Raw genomic sequence first — 22,242 nt, 5'->3', positions numbered from 1 at the left:
TGACAACATGCTAGAAGAGAGAAATAAATGAGGATGCATATATCTTACTCGCACAACTTTTTCTATTAAACATTTATCTCTTAAGTTATTTAAAAACATACAAACCTAATATCTTAAGATTTTAATTTCTGACATCACTGGAATTCTGTAGCCACATGATTCCTTCATGTGTGAAGGCATCACATCGTGTTTCTGGCTTCAGTTTACTTCTTTGAGAAACAACAACAAAATTTCTCTGTTTTTATGGAAAAGACGACTGATAAGCAAGATCCTTCAGTGAAAAGAACTCAACTGCACAGTATTATTATTAAAACTTGCACTATTGATATCTTTAGAAGATAATATGGCTAGCAGAAGTCATAACGACTTTCTCCAAATACCAGAAGATATCCTTGGCATTCTTTATAAGCTAACCAGGCTTAACCCTTTCACATCTCCAGCCTACTGAGGGCTTGAGAGGGAAAAAGAATTTTTAGCTATCTTTAACCAACAAACTGAATGATCTAAAAAAAAGGTGGTTTCCCTTACATGAAGAATATTCAAAATGGATTACATACAAGAGCAAAATTTCTCTTTAGAAGTTGAATCTGCAAACCTAAGCTGGTATTAATAGAGAGAACTGAGCCCTCAGCATGATAAGTAAAACAAGTTCATATATATAATATATATATTTTTACAAGAGACAATTTTGGTTCTTATAGACATTAACGCAGGGAAGTATATGATCTGTGCTAAAGAATCTGCAAGACAACACCCTCTCTATTCCGTTTTATCTTCATGAAAACATGCTCAACCATACCTAAGCTATTTGTGATAGGTTGGTGTCATCTGTGTGTAAAAACCTTCAGGGAACAATATTCTACACCCTACCCACACCCTGCTCTTCAGTTTAGTGAGATCATTTTGAATTCTCATCTTGTTCTCCAAAGTGTCTTAATACCCACATTGGCATTTTGGCAATATGTCTTTTGGCTTGTCAGCCACATCATTAATGCACATTTTGAACAGTAGGAGACTTGGAGGAGACCTTTAAGAAAATCAGGTAATACAGGTTTCCATTTTGACAATGAACTAATTGTTCTTTTCCAGCTACCTGCTTATTCACTTTATAGTAGCTTAATCAGGAATATAATCCCTGCTTTGCTGATGAGACAGTTCTGAGAGATAATGACAGAAATCCTCTTGAGATCAAAACATATCACATCTACTGTATTACCAATGGCATATGGGGACACCTTGTTGATTTGTCATGATTTAGTCTCCACAAATTCAGGTTATCTGTTACTTAACACCTTACTGTTTTCTGAGTATTTACAAATAATATTTTTTATTTACTCCAACATATAGCTAGGAACTGAAGGTAGACTTATGAAATCCTTTGGCTGCTTAAAGCTACCTGCAGTTTCATAGCAGTATTGTTGGCCTCAGAGCTTTACTCAAGAGATTAAACTAAATGTTCAAACTAGTTGATTTCTAGATTATTTAGCAAATACTATTTTATCATTTAGTTCAACTTAGAATCATAGAATCATAGAGTCATTAAGGTTGGAAAAGACCTCCAAGATCATATAAAAAGCTTGATTCCTAGATTACATAGTGGATATAAACTAGTGTGATCTTTTATTTTCCAATGTTTTTTTGACGTAAGTTTTAAAGAGATAGTCTGTAGGAAAGAGCTGTAAAGTGCCAGCAAACTGAAAAAGAAATACAGGTTTGTGGAAAGCTATAGCATTATCTGTTTTGTGCTTGAGCAAGGGCTATAAAAAGGGATCTAGGGAACACCAAATACAACATTGTGTTGAATTTTTCAGTCTTCCCTACAATTCTGTATGTTCTAGTGCCTAGTACTAAGAAAGACAGTTCTCTCTCTCCTGTAATCTACATGAACTATAATGCTATATATTGGACTGAGAGAACTGAATTAAGCAATGACAACAGCACACCGTAAAAAAGATGCTTTTAGGGTACTTAGTGTCTTCTCTTAGGATTTCCAAACAAAAAGTTCTGGTCAATTTTCCTTTTTTTAAACTCCTCTTATGACAGTCCCTTGTGCTGCACACAAGACACCGCCAAACAAACCAACAAGCTCTCAAACCCTCTCACTATGGGGTTTTCTCAAAGATTCCTTAGACTTGCAGATGATGCTTTTTATTTTGCCTAAAGGTCTCAAAGATACTGTTTGAGAAGGGAGGAAAACAAAAAGATATACTGAATATTACTTATTGATCATCCACATACAGATCAATTTCAAAGATTATAGGGGCTGCCAACAATTTGGGTCATTTCCCCATTTTTCTTATATGACTCCCATTTCTTCTCAGTTTGTCCTCCAGGACTGTAGGGAACCAATTATTTGCTTTAGAGGTTATTTCTGTAATTAAAGTAAATTGACCTGACTTCTCTTGAAAGAGGAATTTCTGGTCAACTACAGAAAATAACATGAAGTTAGTAAGCTTTGCCTTACCTACATCCCGCAAAGTTTCACTGCTATTTTAAAAACAATAAAAGAATGACTTACATATGCACAGTGGCCATATGAGCACATCTAACCTTTGAGATTTCCCTCCTTGTATTTTGAACTATGTTGACGATGTCCGGATGGGATTTACAATGGCTCAAAGCTACTATTGTTCACACTACATTAAATCTACAATATATGCAATGAGATACCATAATATTTTCACTTGGAACTTCTATTAACCCACAACTTGACTGTATTTAATGAAATATGTAGTGCTCACAGAGTTGATTTATATGCATCACTATTTACAGTGCGCGTTTATAAAAGAGTAAAAAGCACCCTAAGGAGCTCATGGTTCTTTCGACTTTAACAAAAAGTAAAAAGCGCCTGATTTGGTTTAGCTCAGTAACACCCCTGGAAGCCCCAGAATCTTATAGCTGGATTAGGAATGGCGACAGGAATCACTGATGCATTTGAAACAGCTAGCATAGGAAATGTACTACTGCTACCAAACCTGCGCCAAAAAACACTCATGCATATTTTATTTTTAAAACAAAGACCATAGTCATATTTATGTTTGTTGTATACGTATATATCAAGTATACAGAACCAATAAAAAGACATGCTGAAAACCAGGAAGTCCATTTCTGTCTGTGCTGTTCTAGAAATAATTGGAGTGGAGCATTCATACACCCAAGGGAAAATTACATAGATTCTCCTGAACAGATAAACCTTTACTTCTAAGAGAACTTCTGACTGTCTTCCATTACAGAAAGTGTATTTTAGAATATAGTAAGAGGAACAGTGCTTTTTTCCTGAAAAGGAACGCTGAATTATCTAGCAGAAGGTGGTATATTGGTGCTCTCAGAGCTATTTTACAAGCAATCTGCTTTATACATTAGTCAAAGCAAATCTGTCACTGACTTCATTCTTCTACCAGTTTAACATTAGTTAAGCTGAGTGATTATATCTAGAAAAAGGGATTATTATTTTTATTCTTTTAGATAAGATGATCTGTACAATACGCAGGTTATGGTAAACACAAACTTTCCCCAAAGTAACAGCAGTTGGGCAATGAAGAACACAGGGCACTAATGACTTCCAAGACACTGTCTTGTGCTGCACCTGCTCTAGGTTTGCAATACTAAATTAGAAAACCGAGAAAAGACAGGAAGGGTGTTCATTCGCTAGTGCTAGGACTGTGTTAGCCTAAAATGTTATACATTTTAGTACTCTCTATGTATGCCAAAGATCTCTACTGATGAGATTTTTCATGCTAATTTCTATAAGAATACTGTAATCTGTTAGTAGAAAAGAAAAAAAATAATGAAACCTGTGCATTGTTAACACTAAGGCTATATGCTACGCTTTTTGCATTCTGTCTTGAAAGAGGTGTAATTTCATTGCACCATCTAGAAATTGTGTTCCAAGAACTACTCAAGGGATCACCTAGACTCAACCCAGACCCCGGAAAACATCCAGTAGAAAAAACACCTCCCATGGAAAGGCATAGAAACAAGAGCACAGTGTAACTTACTTTTCAGGAAGTTAATGACTGGACCTCCTTTCCCCAACTCCTCCCTATAACATTAATAGTCATAGGAATTACTGAATGGAACAAACCTTTAACACCACCTGGTGTACTTTTCAGCAGTTGGTCCTGCTTCCAGGCCTGTCATGCCTCATTAAGATAGTACAGTACTTTCTCTATATAAGACTGTTCTGGGGGACCATAGAATTCAAGATAAATTGAGATATGGAGGTTTTATCATAAGACAGAATGGGACTGGGGCATATAGTGCCAAGATTTTAGTATCTGAGAAAACCACAGAAGAAAAAAAATTTCAAGGAAGGTGAAGAGTGAAAAAACAGTTACAAAATACATACATAACTTCTCGATAGTTAAAGAAACGGAGGAAACCACAACAATCCAATTCTGTCTGTGCTCGTATGGGGCACCTTGTTTACATAGGCTTCACTAAAGGTCTCACTTCTTTTCTACTTTGCAGTTTATCCTTTCTGCTAAGCTTTAAGATTTACATTTAATAGTTCTCTCACCCACGTGAATCATATGACCAAAGAGCTTTGTACTGGTGCCCATAAATGGGTTGAGCTTTTCTGCTTCTTTCCATGATTCAGGACATTCTACAGTCAGTTTCACTGAAAACCAAGTGGCAGGCTGCCTCTGATATTACTACCTTACTGATATCTAAGGCTGCTTGAAGGCTCACTGACAATGCAGCAGGACAGAAAAGATAACAGACGTCAAAACCTTACTTGCCAAAAGAGGAAAAGTGCATAAGAGATTGTTTTCTATCAAGCTTTCAGCTGAATGAAATAATTACAGCAGAACCCAACAAATGTCAAGGTAACCAAGATCTACTGTCACGTTTATGAAGAGCTTAATGGTTCACTATAGTGAGGAGAATTGTGGAAAAAAAAAAAAAGAAAATACATTTTCTGGCCCTTCAGTAACCTTTATCCTTACGAGACACACAACATATCTACACATAGAGTTTCAGCTTTCCTGTTGGCTTCTGTGGGACTCATTTTGAGATTAACAGCAGTTCCAAGTTCAGTTTATTTCCAGTCATTCAATCTTAATGTCTCTATTTTCCAGTAATTAGAAATGGGCATTTTTTCACATTTCAGACTACTGCAACTGAACTTTTTACAGCTTAAATGTCAAAATTTTACTGGGTAAGTATATCAAAATAAAATAAACACATATTTTTTATGCTCAGAAATTAAAAAGGACAAAACGATGGGAATGGGATATTTTTTGTGTTCATTTTCACTTTGTGTCCTTCTCTGAAATAGGCATTTTAATGAAAAAAAAATCTAAGCTTGGAGGGGAAAGAAGAGGCTGCTGCCATGCACTTGTTCAGCTTTGCCCCAAACAGTAAATCCTATGTACATGGAGTGCCCCCTGTGGGACTGGAGATTACTTAAAATCACAACAGTAATTACAGGAGGAGTGCCGGCACCATTGCTGCGATTGCCCATTGGCCTGATACACCAAGTGGCTCATAGACCTTACAGTCTAGTTCAACATGATCACAGTATCACAGTATCACAGATTTCTAGGTTGGAAGAGACCTCAAGATCATCGAGTGCAACCTCCGACCTAACACTAAGTACTCCACTAAACCATATCGCTAAGCTCTACATCTAAATGTCTTTTAAAGACCTCCAGGGATGGTGACTCCACCACCTCCCTGGGCAGCCCGTTCCAATGCTTAATAACACTTTCGGTAAAGAAGTACTTCCTAACATCCAACCTAAAACTCCCCTGTCGCAACTTTAGCCCATTCCCCCTTGTCCTGTCACCAGGCACGTGGGAGAACAGACCAACCCCTACCTCGCTACAGCCTCCTTTAAGGTAACTGTAGAGAGCGATAAGGTCGCCCCTGAGCCTCCTCTTCTCCAGGCTGAACAAGCCCAGCTCCCTCAGCCGCTCCTCGTAAGACTTGTTCTCCAGACCCCTCACCAGCCTCATCGCCCTTCTCTGGACTCGCTCGAGCACGTCCATGTCCTTCCTGTAGCGAGGGGCCCAAAACTGAACACAGTACTCGAGGTGCGGCCTCACCAGAGCCGAGTACAGGGGCACAATCACTTCCCTAGACCTGCTGGCCACACTGCTTCTTATACAGGCCAGGATGCTGTTGGCCTTCTTGGCCACCTGAGCACACTGCTGGCTCATATTCAGCCGACTATCAACCAGTACTTCCAGGTCCTTCTCGGCCAGGCAGCTTTCCAGCCACTCATCTCCCAGCCTGTAGCTCTGCTTGGGGTTGTTGCGCCCCAGGTGCAGGACCCGGCACTTGGCCTTGTTGAACTTCATACAGTTGACCTCAGCCCATCGCTCCAGCCTATGCAGATCCTCCTGCAGAGCCTTCCTGCCCTCGAGCAGATCGACACACGCACTTAGCTTGGTGTCATCTGCAAACTTACTGAGGGTGCACTGGACGTCTTCATCCAGATCATCGATAAAGATATTAAAGAGGACATCTTCATCATTAAAGAGGACAACTCTTCATCATTAATGATGAAGAGTTTGAGATTGCCCTAAAAAGCCGTACCTTGCAAATGCAAGGTTAAGATACTACTAATTTGCAGCACACACAACAAATGTGAACTCACTTCAAACTATAGAGACAACCGTTTATATACGTAGAACATACACATACTTCCTTTCTTCCTTTTTAACTAGGAATCACTCTTCTCCTCTCGAGAACTGTCATTAGACCATAGGCATAAAGTAAGACCCTATAATGACTCAAACATTTCTTTAATTTCCAAGAGCACATTTTCCAGTGTGCTGACAAGCTATTGGATGGACACTGTTACTTATTTTTTTTTCAGGTTCTGCTCATCATGGATATATATAGCATGAAAAAATTTTGTTTGTTGAGTCTGTTTGCTGCGTTTGAATTACTTCACACATCATTTTGAACCAGCAAAAATTATTTTTCTGGCAAATAAACTCTGTGCCAATTAATCAGTTGCTTTTGGACCACTTTCAATTTCAAACTCCTACTCATACCTCCAGACAATACTGCTTTATTGCTGAGAGGATGAACTTTTTAGAAGATAAACAATCGTGGCTTTTGCTGACTTCTTTTTCTTATCTAACAGCCAAAAAATGAAAGTGTGGACTTATCAACCATCTACCAAATATTTTAAGGAGACTTGCATGACATACAGGAAAACTGTAGCAGAGAGAAGGATGAACATAACACTGCCTAGGTTGGCATCTTGTTTTTAATAGTGGCCCTCATGTAGCTCTCAGCAGGCCTTCCAACTCATGGATAAAATAAAAAACAAATGCAATATGCAGCTTAATTAAGCTACACAGCCCTGGTTCATTTCGGATCACCACCTACACTCTCTACCAAGTTAAACACTATCTGGTGGAAAAATGGGATGCATTCACGTAATTAAATACTACTGTGGTAAATATTCAAAAGACCGCTCGAATAAATTAACGAGTAGTTAAAACACATTTATGAGAGCTTGATTTTGAAACAAATTATGTTCTATTGTAACAATTCCTTTGTAATATCCTTGATTATTTTTAAAGAAAAAGAAAAGATAATAGTAAATTATTCTTGGACAAGTAATACACTTTGTGATGTGCGCCAGCAGGATCAAGGATTCAACTCTGACACGCCAACTACATTATATAAGTCTGCATCACTAGAATTACAGAGCTCACAAAGACTTCAATTAGCAAGAAAGGGCATAATTCAGGAAAGGGCTGTTGGACAATTTTCTAGGTCTAAAGGAACAGATTGAGAAATGCTCCAACTGGGATTTATTGACCTTGAAGCAGATGACTTGGGAGAATCTTCTGGTCCTTCTGACCAAAACAAAAGGCCTGCCTAGACAAAAAAAATAAAAATAAAAAAAGTCTCTTCTCTACATGCAGACACAGTGTCTGTTCTCCTTCCCTATAAGTAGAGAGTCCACTGCTACAGTTTTGGCAATTGCATGAACTCGGCCCCAGATTAGAATGTTTGTGCTCAGTTATTTTCACACACTGCCAAAATTTGCTGACAACACCAGGAGAAAAAAAGGGAAAGGAAAACTGGTGATTTTCAACAGTTTATAACTCAGCCCAGCCGAAGCAGGTTTTTATGGGACAAAGAACAGAGATTTCTCTGTAGACAGCACTTTATTCCTGCCTAATTTAAAAGATTTGCTGTGAATGATGGAAACATTAGAACTTCTTAAAGAAAACATAACAAAACAAAAATCCTAGCAGTTCACTAACGTTTCTTTTTTTTTTTACAGTAGATCATGTTTGTTGATATCAATAGAGAGACCATTATCTAGCTGTTTCATAATTATTTACAACAAAGATTTTTTTTTTAAAGAAAATAAAAATATTAGACTTAAAGGCAGAGGTGTTCAAAATACATAGTACTTCTTTAAGGAGATAAATTTCTTCCTTGGAATACTTCATATTTCTGCTGTTCTAATGCCACAGTAGTCCCTAAAGAGTGTGAAACGATCTTCTCAGAGTTACAGAGTCAGTAGTAAACACAAGTTGTACTCTAAGAAATGTTATTTTAAATATATATTATCACTAACATAATACCTAACAACTTCCTATCACAGCCCCAAGGTAGCTTTCTGGAGTAATCTTGCTGCTTTAACACTTTCCTTCAGTCCACATCTAGAATCTCCTAAAGCAGCATATCCTAAGATATTTTTCTTGTATATCCCTCTCGTTCTCCCCGACCTCATTAGTTGACTGTAGGGTCCAGGCTGTTAAACTTACACCTCTAACAAATTGCAAATTTAATCAGAGCTGCATTTGAGTATCTGAAACTTTTCCACTGAAGTGTGCCCTAAAACTTGGGCAACAATATTGCTTTATGGTAATCATGAAAAGTAGATGTACAGCAACTATTGTTTTCTGTTAAGGATATCAAAATCTGCTCAAATGCTTCACAAAACTGACTAATCATTCAGTCGCTGTTATTTTTTAGTTGAGACAGTAGAAAACATTTTGTCAACATTAGAAACTTCTGCAAAACTGGGAAACAGCTGAGAAGAGTACTTTTCAAAAGAGGCATAGACTGGGAAAATGTGGCAACAAAGAATATACTGAGGTTCCTGTATATAAATATAAGATATTTAATTGACTGGGAGTCCTCACTAGAGACTTGTTTGCAACAGAGCCTCTCAGTGAGCATGAGTTTTTGAAGTTTGAATGCGTTTGGCAGCTTTATAGAACTTTAAGACAGATCAGCTATGTCTAAAACATGTTTAGCTAGTTAACTATACAAATGTAATGTTTTTTCCATCTTTCTGTCCATGTGCTGACAGCATTACCATTCTCTCCAGTGTTCTTCTTCTTCCTTCTGAGGTACAATGGATCTACCAGTTTATGCAGTTCCCAATACTAAATTTCAGTACAATAGCTTTCCAACAATAACTTACTTAGCTAAGAGAGGTCATCATTTAAAAGAAGTGAGTAGTTATATTGAAAGCGCTAGAGCTACACAATTTGAAATACATTTCAGGATATACTATACAATACATTTATATTTTAATGAGAAGGTTTGGCAGAGCAGTTTGGCAGAAGAAAGTACTGCCAAGTGATTGGATATGGGATATATCTCCAGTTGCTTTGGATTCCCACATCACCTTAAGAGCTATTCTTCCCATCCCCCAGTACACCAACTCTCAAGCCAGTCAAATTTATAGCTCAATAAAACTTTTTTATTAAAAATAAGAAGTGTGGCTTTTAAGTACTGCAGTCTTCCAATGTCCCTATGCCAGGTCTAGATCAGACTGTAGTAGTTGAATATGATGCTGAAGAAGCTTGGCCCACTTTGCAGAGCACTCCTAAGTTAAGAGTTTCAAGATCTAAGCCACCTCTCTTTCCATTTTGTAACAGCTGTTTTTCTATCCAAGAAAAGAAAAGGAAAGAAAAGGGAAAAGGGAAAAGAACAAAAGGAAAGAAAAAATGAAAGGAAAAAGGAAAGAAAAAAGGAAAAAAGAAAATAAAGAAAAACAAGAAAAGAAAAAAGAAGAAAATGAATAGAAAAAAGAAAATAAAGAAAAAAGAAAAGAAAAAAGAAAAAAATGAAAAAAGAAAAAAAAACGAATAGAAAAAAGAAAAAAAAAGAAAATAAAAAAAAGAAAATAAAAAAGAAAAGAGGTTAGTATAGAAAAGCTAAATAAATAAATAATGGCTCACAAAAACCACAGTGGAGGAACCACTGCTGGTCCTGCCAATAAAAATGTTCCTTCTCTTTCAGGGCTGGCTAAACAACTGAAAGTGTTTCTAATGAACTGCTGGCAGCACTATCCATCATTGCACTAAATGGATTCATGTCTCCCTAAACTAACGATAACTATTCATCTATAATGCACAGTTAGAAATTAGGAAGTATTTAAGCCTTAGAAGTCTAATTCCACACTTTTCCCCATCTCAAAGCTTAGTTTTATTCAGGTCTCCTTATGTAAAGATGACAAGAGAAGTCTGATAGAGAAATTCAGTCTCAGTTCAAGTACTAATGAATCATCCACATGAGTCTGAAAACCACTTTATCAGACTAGACATCTGCAGTATCATTTCAGCATTGCAACTATCTGACATTATGTTTGTCTCGTCCCTCCTTCCTTTTTATCATTTGTTACACTGATTTGTGTCTTCCCTTTAAGTAGATCATAGGCCACTGTAGACAAGATGGCACATTCGTAAGACTTAAAATAATTGGGTCCCAACAATTGTTTAGGAACATTGAAGATGCCATTGTGCAGATAATGGCTTTCTACTGCTAATGTTCAGAAGGAAGATGTGTTTTTGAGCCCCAACTGAAGTATGAAAGTAATGTAGATAATCCCTAGTCAGAAGTCACTTCTGAAGACTTGACTGATTATACAGATAGCTGCCTACAGAGGCATATTTGTACAGCGGTTGTCTTTAGGTCACTGGGGATCAGAGAAGAATTCAGAAATATCAATAAAACATGCTTCCAAATAATGGTAAGAAACACTTACTTCATCTCCAGGACTTCCTCCAAATGTTTTCTTCTTTCTGCTCGTAGGTTGGTCAAATGGGTTTCCTTCTCAGCTAAAGACTGTTGAGTAGAGGACAATTTTGCTTTCATAGACTCCAGCTCCTGCTTAACCTTCTCCATGGCCATCATCAGCTCTTCTACCTAAAACATTTTTGAGGAAGGCAGGAAGAGAGAAAAATAGTACAACGTGACCAACTGGAACTTACTAAAGGTCACAACTAAATCAGAGTCCGAGGTTACCAATGCATGTACACTGCATAATACTGTAGACCAGAAGAAGCATCATCTAGCACTGTGTAAACTACATCTACACTTGATGGAAGCAGCATTATATTCTGTGGCTTAATATGCTCTGGTGGCTGGAACGTTACTGTTACAATACCGTATTACACATCTTCAACTCTTCAATATTTCTATTTTAGAAAATGTACCACAAAGATAAATAGATGATCTATATGAACTAAGTTAGCTCAGAAAATTGCTAGGATTTAATAGAACACATGAATAATATTCTGAAAATGTTCTCTGTAAATAATCCCTAAAAAGAAGCTACGTATGTACTTTAAGAATAAAGTTCAGAATGTTTCTGAAGTAGGGAGAGGACTGAGTTACCATGCAGATGTAAGTAAGGATACTTCCCTCAAAATATCTGTTGAACAATGCTTATAACCACGTTTTGTAATTTAGCAACATAAATGACCTTCAAAGAGTTGCTGATAGCAGACAGGTAAAGAACAATCTCCAGGTTATTACAAAATGGGAAAGGTTCACAATTATCATAATTGTAAGTTATAGAATAGATACTGCACAGATGAATCTAGTTGTATTTTGTTCTATACTAGGAGCAGGTTTTGTCACAGCTACAGTTCATCACTTTAACATGTAAAACCACAATAAATGCTTAAGTATGTAGTATATGTAGTATAAAAAACCTGGATATTTTAATGATAATTTTATAGTAATGTTAGATGGCACAGAGATTTCTTTCACCAACATCATCCTTATAGATTTTATCTATCACAACCAATCACTCATAAATAATTTTATAATGTGCTTCAAATGTGAGAAACTCGGATGTTACTATTGCACATGATCAAACATTTGTATAAATTTAGTATGACATTACAGCATTGTATGGCATATCCCCAGACAACAATCAGCTTGTGCTTCAACCTAGAAGTGAATTATTGAAATTATATTAAGCTCAATTTCTACTTACATGTTTTTACAATGAGTTGGGAGCATCATTCACTATACAGGTACTAGAGGATGTAAGGTGTGGAATATACCACTGCTTGCTTTAATAAATCAAATACTCCAAAAGGCAGAGCTATTGGCTCAGGACAAACATCAATAATCATCCTCAATCAATGATAAAGCAAAACAGTGTGATTTAGAATTAGAATATTCATAAAATCTAGCATAGATATACACTGCTTAAGGCAAAATGCCTATCTACTTCTGCTAAACGGCAGCTGATAATAGAAATTCTTGTGCTCAGCAAATTAAGAAAAATTTAAGAAATGTGATTATCAAAAACTATTCAAAATGTACAGCCAATACTTCATCCAGCAATCAGCAGACTGAAGGGGAATTTCAGTGATGCATAGTCAAAACTGGCTAGCATGCATAAAATAACCAAGTTTTCCTGTCTTGTTCATGTGCAAAACAATGACCAGAACCTCTGTCAATTTTTAAAATAAACAAAGAGAAAGCTCCATAGAAAGAAATGGGGAGAAGTTAGAAAAGAATGTAAAGAAAAACTGTAGAAACAATAGCAGAAGTACTTCTGGGAAGAAAACTGATACCTAGAAAGAGAAAAATAGCAACATGCTGGGCAAGTGAAGGTGTACTAGTGTATCAACTTCTACTTCCTATAGCTGGATCAGAATTATCTACATAAACATTTTCCTTTAAATCAAGGAGAGAAGAGGCATGGCATCTATAAAATCCTCTGCTTTTAACAAAAGGCAACCTCAAATAAACAAGTCCCCAGCCAACTGCAACAATCTAAAAGGTTTGTGTCAATCTGTCAGTTGCCAAGACAAAACAATCTTTGAAGCAACAACTTTTCCATAATGAAGTTTGAAAGATTTCTGCCATCTGTCATTCCATTCCTAGTCATCCAAATTTGTGATACTTACACCAAAGGATCCGTTTGCTTGATGCAGATCTGTAGCATAACAGCTCTGTGCTACTAAGACACAACGAGGCTGGAGGCCAGTAGCTAGGGCAAGGCAGTCACTGCTGGGTGGCAAGATCAAACTCTGCAGCAAAGGCTTATATTAATTGGAGTACTGACTACTGTAGGTATTATATTCTTTTTCTAATCACTCCATTTGGTGATTTTTTCATTCTAAGGTTTTATTCTATGTTTGTGAACGTTAACATAAAATCGATCTAATCATATATTGGGAATAGACAAACTGTGAGTAGCTTTCACTTGGCACCAACAACTTTGCTCACTGAACTGTCATTACCTTCCATTCTGTCTAGAAGGCATCATTTGTCGTTACTTACTAAGGACAAAATTCACTGAAGTAGTAATGCCTGTATTTACAATAAAGACTTAATTGTTTGAATTCATCAAGCTATAGATATTCCATGGCAGCATTTCCATCAAACTTATAGAAAAACAAAACTTTTTATGTTGCAAGTTATGAATCTTAGTACAGATCTGTTTATATGTCCCTGTAAGCAGTCCTCTGAGAAATGATACAGGAATAGTCACTGGAAGCAACTTCCTTGCAATAGATGTCTAATTTAGCCTATACAAGAAACTTTAAATCTACCCTTGATTTTTTTCCCCTGAGAGCATCTAATTAAATAACAAAGAAAGTGTTTGCCAATAACCAGAGTTTTCTGAGACATGCTGTTGACGTTTCCAATTTAACTCAAAGTAAGCTTGTGCCCTCTGCCTAGAAAGTTTCTATTTCAGAATGTGTAAAGACCATACTCTCACTCCTCTTCTCTCTGTGCTCAAATGATAGTATAATGACATGAAAGAATCCATAGTTCAAATGTAAATGGGGTTTCAATCATGCAGATGGTCCAAGCTGTTACTCTTGTTATATTTCTTTCCTTATTCTTTTTCTTTTCCTTCTGATCAAGTATTTGAGTACTTTTATGATCAAGTGAAGAAGACTTTTTTAATGAAAGGTCTCAAAGGGCATGACAAATGGACTTGACTATTAGACTAAGAACCATGCATACTCTTAAACTGGAGATATGGTACCTCAGATGCAGTGATAAATGGGAAACTTAAACTTACAGTTTAATGTCTAACTACTGGAAAAGAAAAAAAAAAGGATACATTTTCATTTTTCTGACTTAAGGAAAAAAAATTATATTTCTTCCAGTATAAATACAGGCATTGTGGGTTATGGGATAGCTGTTTATGTTTATTAATGTATCTCAAAAGTTCCAGGCAGAACACAAAAAGATGGGATTTTAGAAAACAAAGATACAAGTACCAGTAGGAACAATTTATTTTCAGTGAGCATTTTATAAATCAATCACTAGAGATCTTGTTTTCAAAACCACCTCAGGAAGCTAACTTACATATTTAAAATTATTGGCTTTCTGAACATAGGCCTTTCTTGGATAAACAACGGATTAGTATTACAAGACAAAATGTACTAGAAATCTGTACTTCTGTCCAAAATGAATTAGGCCACCAAAACAAAAGGTCTTGAAATTACAAGTCAGTAGTAAGAATACTACAAGTCCCGAAAAAAAAAATTAACATTTCTCATGAAGTTCCACTCAGTGTCTCAGAGGACTCTCTCCAACTTTTTTTCAGATCCTGAGTTTTTAAGCTATTTTTCATTTCACTGTGTACATTAATGAAATGATAAAGGGACTGCAAATTTCTGCATTATCTTTTACTGAGCTGAACTGATTAGACTGCAGGACAGAGAGAAAAGAAAGAAACAGACACGCAAAGAAAGACAAAGACGAGTTCTGGCTCCATGTAAACTTGTTTGGATACCAGAAAATTTTCCCAGAACAGATGTTAAGACATGGAAAAAGCACAGGCCAGACTTGGGACTTAAGTATGTAATTTAACTGCCTCAAGTAACATATTACAGGGAGAATGCATTGAGTCTGACATAACCTGGATTGCCAGCAGGACCAGATGGTTTGCTTAAATCACAAGCTAATAAACCTTTACACAAAATAAGAAGGAAATGAATTATGGTTTCATCACAGCCCCATTTTTGTTAAAGCAGTAGGGTGGCTTTAGGTACTCCTAAAGACCATAACCAAGACACTTAACTAAATTCTTGGCTATTCTGAATTGAGGGAACAACTTTCAAATTCTTATAGCTATTGGGACAGCTGATGGGTATAGCTTTTTGAGAGCTAAAATATCAGAGGAGAATGAGAGAAATAAGTAAGCAGTAAAAGGAGAAATCTTAGTTTTCAGTAAAATTAGAATGTTATTTCTGGTTTGTATATTAACGACAGCCATCAACTGAAAGACCTGTTGAAAGCTCTGCCACACTGGCAGCAGAGCAGAATGGTACAGAGCAGAATGGCTCTGCTCCTACCACATGCACAGCTCTGGCTCTGCATCAAGCCCCTCTTACTCACTACCACTGCAAGAACATGCATATTCTGGAAGGTGTACAGAGAAAGGGGGCACAGCTACTGCCTTCTCTGTTATGCCAATGCTGTCACATTGTCACTAATCCTTTTGAAGCACATATGTGAGGTTAAGATGCTTTACCTCTGCTTTTATTCTGTAACTGTGAGTACTGTAAGGATATCCTAAGGTGAACATACGTTCATCATGTAAAGAGAATGTTCTTCCCTACACTGTACATGCTCCACTTGTTCTGCATGGTCATTGTTAACAAACACTACCATGAGATCCTACACAGACAAGTGAAAAAATTTTTTTTGAATGTTGGAATTCCTTAGCTGAGATCCTGCCTAAAGAAACTGGGAAATAAACATAGCTGAATGTTGTGCAACAGTTACAGTGTTTCTGTATATCACATTTTCCTCCATCCCAGAGGATGCCAGATTTGCAGCACCCCTTTTGCCAATGTCAACCGTGTCTAGTATTACAGGGCTGTGGCAGACTGCATGTACTGAGAAGAACAGTTTTTTTTGTTTTGTTTTGTTTTGTTTTTTTCACAATAAAGAGGGGAGTTGGTGTCAAAACTGAGAAACTGGCTGGTGGATTATCAGTTCTGAGACAAGGCAAGGTTTCTGATTATCTGTAATATATAGCAATAATTTTAGGGATAAACTATATATACAACAAGACTTTTAGAGATGAACTGCATGTTTCTTTACACTAATGTGTAGCCTTCTTAAGTCTTCGAGTCACTGATGACTCTAGGCAATGAAGACTAATAGACTGACCAGAAGATATCTGACATTACAGAGTCACTCCTGTAGTACCCACAGAAACAGAAACACAGGAGTCTTTGTCAAGGAATATGTTACTTGAGTACCATCAGGAGTGATTTTTGCTCATATTCTGAGAGCCTTGTGCTCTTGGTATGAAAGAGAAGGAATCAAAGCTCGCAGATGTTTGGAAAAGAGAAATGTCTCCTGAGCTTAGACATTAGGACTGAAGAAGTCACAGCTGTGTCCTGTTAGGATGTTTGGAGGTAGCTTTGACAGTTGTATCTCCTAAATGAGGGCTGTAAGCCATATAAATAAGCAATGGCCGGCTGCTGGGACAAGAGCTCTTGAGAAGGAAGCAATAATCCTCTCTGCTTAACACACACACAAAAAATGAGTCACACCAGGAAAAAAAAGTGAAAGACTGAATTCAGATTTGTGTTAAGGACAGAAGCCTGTTGCAGTCTCCATCATCTGAAGACTATAATAGGTTAAAATTGTATTTTTACATTTTCCTGAGCTAGAACCTTTATCTGATGAAGTATATTCACTATGCTTTTTAACCCTTGCAAACATACCAAAGGATGCTGACCAATTTTATTTTATGTGGATCTACAGTCATAGTAAACTGCCTTGTGTTTATCTTCATGACTAGCAATGAAGTTCTCCAGTCCCTTGAGAACAGAGCAGCAATCACTACTTTGAAAGATAACAAACAATCTTGCCAAAAATTGGATTAAAAAAATTACTACATTACTACCATTTAAAAATCACTACAGCGGTAGACAAAGTAGAATTTAGCACACTTAGCACTTTCTGCAGAATTTTGCACATACAAATTTAGCACAATTTGTTAATCCAAACAACCTCTTCAGAAAAGTGGCTAATTCATGATACTGCAAGCAGAGCTCTAAACAAAGACATCTTCAAAATAACTTGACCTTTCTTAGGGTACATCTGTGATTGCTGCTAAGGTAGTAACAGTAATTGGGCCAAAGGAAGCCTTTCAGCTCAGACTTATTACCAAAGGATCTAAGCTCACAAGGAGTCTGCAAACCACACTGACTTTCATTTCGTTGCATTTTAGATAGTTCCATGTTAACTGGGGTATGTCACCATGGCAGACTGAAATTTAGACATACCTTAATAATATTCCAAGTAAATATTTAATGCTGTGCTACACAGCACAGATTGTCAATTTATATAGTTACAGATTGATTCTCCAAAGAGAAAAATTCTGGGATGATATATTAACTCACTACATGTAGTGAAAAATGGTATGCTAATTCACCATTCAACTTCAACACTCTTCCCAGAAGATGTTAAGGATCATGAACAGTTATTATGTGAAAGCACGTGCATTTACATGAAGGTTGAACATATGGCTAAAGTTTAACTGAAGAAGTACAGTCTCATTGGCAAGCTCAGGAAAGTTTCCACCTCTGCTAACTTGAGGAAGCAAATCTTTAGCATTGTAGTTAATAGAAAACAAAGACCAGAATCTAGTCACAGCAACTAAAAAGTAATCCCACTGTTCTGAGCCAGCTGAACTAAGGCTGAAATTCATTGAAGGCTTTGAAGGAATCTGATGATAAACAGCAGTACAGCAATGTCTGGAAGCTTTTGCGTCAATAGGAAATGTTTCAGAAAGAATCCTCAATTAAATTAACCTCAAATCTCTCTCTGTCACTCTTTTGTGTTTTTCTGTATAGGAGAATGGTCTAGAAATGAATACCATTTCTTTTCTTGAATTTAAGGTATTTTGGTGAAAAATCACTTGTCACAAAAAAGTGTTTTTCTAATTTATAAATTTAATATACACGTCTTATGATTTTTTCTAATGCTTTAATCTACATATTATTGTATTAAATTGCAACCTTAGATGCAAGAGTAAGATCACAACTGGAACACGGAAAATAAATTCCAATTGGAAAAGTTACAGGACTAGCTTTAAGCAAATATTAAAGCAAGTATTTGCTCCAGTCCTTACAATTCCAAGTGAGCTTTACTGTAAAAATCTGCACGACTTTCTCTTTCAAAGCAGACTTAAAGGCAACTCAAGACTTTGATTTTTTTTCTTGAGCCAGAGCAAATAAAATACTATGTAGAATTAGGCACTTGAGGAAATACCATATCAGGTAGAGAAGTGGCAAGATGGAGTTTTCTCTAGAATGCTTGGCTATATTAAAGGAGATAATTTGAGATCAATACTTGTATATTAAAAATTAAAAAGGAATAAAAATCCAGACAAAACCATTGTTAAGATTCCTCTTTGCACCAAATTTCCATGAGACAGTTTCCATCAATATTTCTCATTTCATTAAAATTAAAAGCTGATTTATATGGAGAAATGCTCAATGTATATTTTGAACAGAAGCTAGTTATAATTTCAGTATCCCCAATTCTCTTAAAAGTCATCAAATTTTGCTCACTTTGCAACTGGGCAACAAGTTTAACAAAATTAAAAGATTTGTTTTTTTTTTTCCACTACAATGTTAGAAAAAGATTTCTGTCCCAAAGTCATCTTTGGTTATGATTTTCTATTTGTTATTATTTTCTGTTAATTCTTCTTCACTGAAGAAAAAAAATCCCTAAAGCCCCCCAAATAGGTATAGCTGAACACACCTATGACAAGAATAAAAACTGTACTCTGTTACACCTCCTAAAAAGTACATTACTGAAATCAGAAGGAATTCCATAATTTCCCTGACATACTGAATCACCCTTCCCGTGTATGCAGTGTGACTTGATACCAATCTGGATATTTTAAGGGGAGAGGCTACACAATCCATTGAATTACTCTGGGAGGAGGAAGTAAGTTTAGGGAGAAGCATCACTTCTAAAAATGACTGCCACCAGCTTCATTACCATGGACACAGTGTACCTTACATATCCAAAATACTTTCTCTAACCAAAGAAAAAGAATCAGACAAAAGAATGAAAACATTCTAGATCTTGAAAAACAACGGCAAGACTTCAGGCTAACCATTTTGTTAAAAAGTTCTAAAAACCATTTATATCAGTAGAGGAAATTCAAACCTAACTTTTTAGTACAGATTTTAACTTAATATGAATTAAATACACATATGACTTTGCACGTGTATGTATATACATACTCTCACAAACCAGACTGATTTTGGCAGACTGCTATAGAATGGAGTTTTGCAGAAAATATTCAAGAGTTCAGCCAAATAGAGTGTAGACTGCTTAGAGAAATCAATGGGAAGCAACCAGGCTCCAGCAGCTTCACCCCCAAACCATAGCTTGGATAATTGCCTTGATCTTCAATCACTTGATTTATCAAACTTCTCAATAAGAGATAGAGAAGAACAGCCAAAAACATTAGTTAAAAGCAAACTATCCAGCATCGGTTATAGAGGAGACAAGATTACTACTGTGCTCAGAAAACAGCCGTAGGTAAGTAGCTCGTGAGAAATTCCACTTTATATTTCCCACTTACAGAGACCTATAGGAAGTAACTAATGTGTGAGAATTTGGGCTGTGAAATAACTCCAACATTAAACATATTTTAGAAAATATTTTAGATCTATTCCAGTAACAGAATAGCACAGCAAAAAGGAGATATGTTTAAATTTATTTTGCGTTTTTAGAAGATACTTGATTATAGTCAGTGCTGAATGTTAGGGTCCAATACATAATAATTATGTAAATGTATTTTCTATTCTTACAAGAAAAACAGTTAAAGCAGTATATGTTAGGAAGTTTAAACAGGACCAGAATGGTGGACTGATGGCAAGTGCAAATGAGAGGTATCATCCAAAACTTGGGTAGATTTTTTGTATAGAAACTTATGGACACAACAGAAAAGGCTCTTGGAGGCTGAACTGTATATTCAAACCTCTGCAGACCCTGTACTTACAATAGGGAAATCCTGATGAACAGGAGGCGGGGAAAAAGGAAAGAACTGGGAAGGAAGTTCTAGCTGACTGACTTATTAACCAATTCCATATTTATTTTTCCTAAGAAACAGATGCAAATTCGGAAGTGGGCACATATGACACAGAATTTCAAGAGTCTTGTTATCAACATATTTTACACATCATATGTGCATGACTGAAGATTAAAACCTGCTGAAATAGCTTATAAAGACACTGGGAGGAACAAATTAGCTTAAGAAAGTTCATTTAAACAATACATTACTATTACAATATTCAGTATTTTATTCCTTCTCAAAAGGCTAGGCAGAGAAACCTGCCATGTGCAGGATAAAAAGAGACAGTGTATGACCATAGATAAAGCTATTTATAGCTATAAGTTTATATACTTAACCTAAGTTAAAATTTCCCACTGAGAACTGTAACTTCAAAAAATGTTGATGAAAGATGTCAAAATCAGACTGCTAACTCAACAATTTCAATTTAAGTAACTACTTAAGGAAGAAAGCAAAGAACAAGCAATGGCTAGTCTTTCATGTGTTTATTTGCCATAACCTTTTAGGGTACAGAGTTGGATGTTAGCTGACACTGTACAGAGTGAGATAGCACTTAAGCAGGATTTGATATTCATGAGAGAACAGAGTTACACTATTATCAGCAGAGATACTACTGAAAATTCTGAAACTATTGCTTTTCAAATTTGAAGGAAATAAAATAGGATAGAGGATAAAATGTGATGGTCAGGCAGCACACCATCACACTCTTAGAAATATCAGCCTACTGTAAAGGCCACAATAACAGCTTTTGGTAAAAACATTTTTGGCAATAACAGTAATACAATTTTGGTAAAAAATAATACTAAGTAATTCCTGGCTCCATTTCTGTGTCCTGCTCCCACAATTCAATGTCTCCTCAGGTGTGCTTCTGTTCTTTGTGGGGATCCATGAATGAGATTAGCAAATCGGTCCGTGTGAAAAAACTCATTCAAAAATATAAGATAATTACTAATGAATTAGGTCATTCCTCCACTTCACAACATGGCCCCAGCAAGACTCAGGCTGGTAAAACTGAAGGGACGGGGATAAAAGCGAGCAAAGAGAGGGAGGGCGCAAGCATCTCAGATTAGTACAATTGCTAATTTCCTGTATTTGTCAGCTATGCCCTCCAGTAATTAACGATCAAAATGCAAGTAATTGTAATATTGTGTTCCTTGAGCCAAGGACCTGACGCTACCTATTACTGTCACTGAATTATAAAATCTGAACTTCTGTTTCACTTTATTGCACAAAAAAGCCTTATTTTTTCATGAAGAAACACACTCCAAGCATTGTTCTGGGAATGGTGTTGATTATCATTAAGATGATAAATATGATAAATTCCTGCCTCCTACTGCAATCTTATGGAAACTATTTAAAAAAAAATAAAAAAGAGGTGTCCATATACCCATATACTTTCAGACTTCAGCCTAATAGGTTGAACTAATGGGATCAGGCAGAGTCTATAGCTATAAGTAATTTACAGTAACATTTACATACAGGATTCAACATGCGAAGCAACAAAACCAGCTGAATATACTGGAAATAAAGAAGTTGTTGAAGAACTTTCAAACTTTCATATCTGCGAAGCTTTTGTCAGCTGGAGAAATCTGGCCAAATATGAACTGTGTGTTAACACACTTAACCCTAACCCTTCACACACATGGGCAGGATATTCTCAAACACTGGATTAAAAAGAGCAAGGTTTTAGTCTGAAATGGGTATCTGAGGACCATGAAATCCTGAGTAGCTTCACATGCAGTGTATTTCAAATCTGAAGCCTGTAAAATAGCAGGAAACCACATATCATAAGATGATGGAGGGTAGGATTACACAACACAGGACTACAAGAACAACATTAAATATTGGGGTAGAGGTACACACAGATAAGATGTCCTCATACCTTGAACCACTTAAAGCCAAAATGGTTGACCTCATGCACTGATTCA

General features: G+C 36.4%; 1 protein-coding gene across 10 annotated transcripts in view; it reads right to left on the bottom strand.

Annotated features, from left to right (window-relative positions):
• The window catches only part of ERC1 (ELKS/RAB6-interacting/CAST family member 1), a 309,043-nt gene that overhangs the window by 101,528 nt on the left and 185,273 nt on the right, over positions 1 to 22,242 (bottom strand). For all 10 annotated transcript variants that reach the window (XM_066990214.1, XM_066990218.1, XM_066990216.1 and 7 more), the window contains one exon: positions 10,982 to 11,142. In XM_066990214.1, coding sequence (XP_066846315.1) covers positions 10,982 to 11,142 — 161 coding nt within the window. The remainder of the gene's footprint in view (positions 1 to 10,981; positions 11,143 to 22,242) is intronic.

Source organism: Anser cygnoides, chromosome 1, assembly GCF_040182565.1.
Source record: "Anser cygnoides isolate HZ-2024a breed goose chromosome 1, Taihu_goose_T2T_genome, whole genome shotgun sequence".
Taxonomy (NCBI): Eukaryota; Metazoa; Chordata; class Aves; order Anseriformes; family Anatidae; genus Anser; species Anser cygnoides.
Note: the sequence above shows the minus strand (reverse complement) of the source record. Positions and strands in the feature narration are given on the sequence as shown.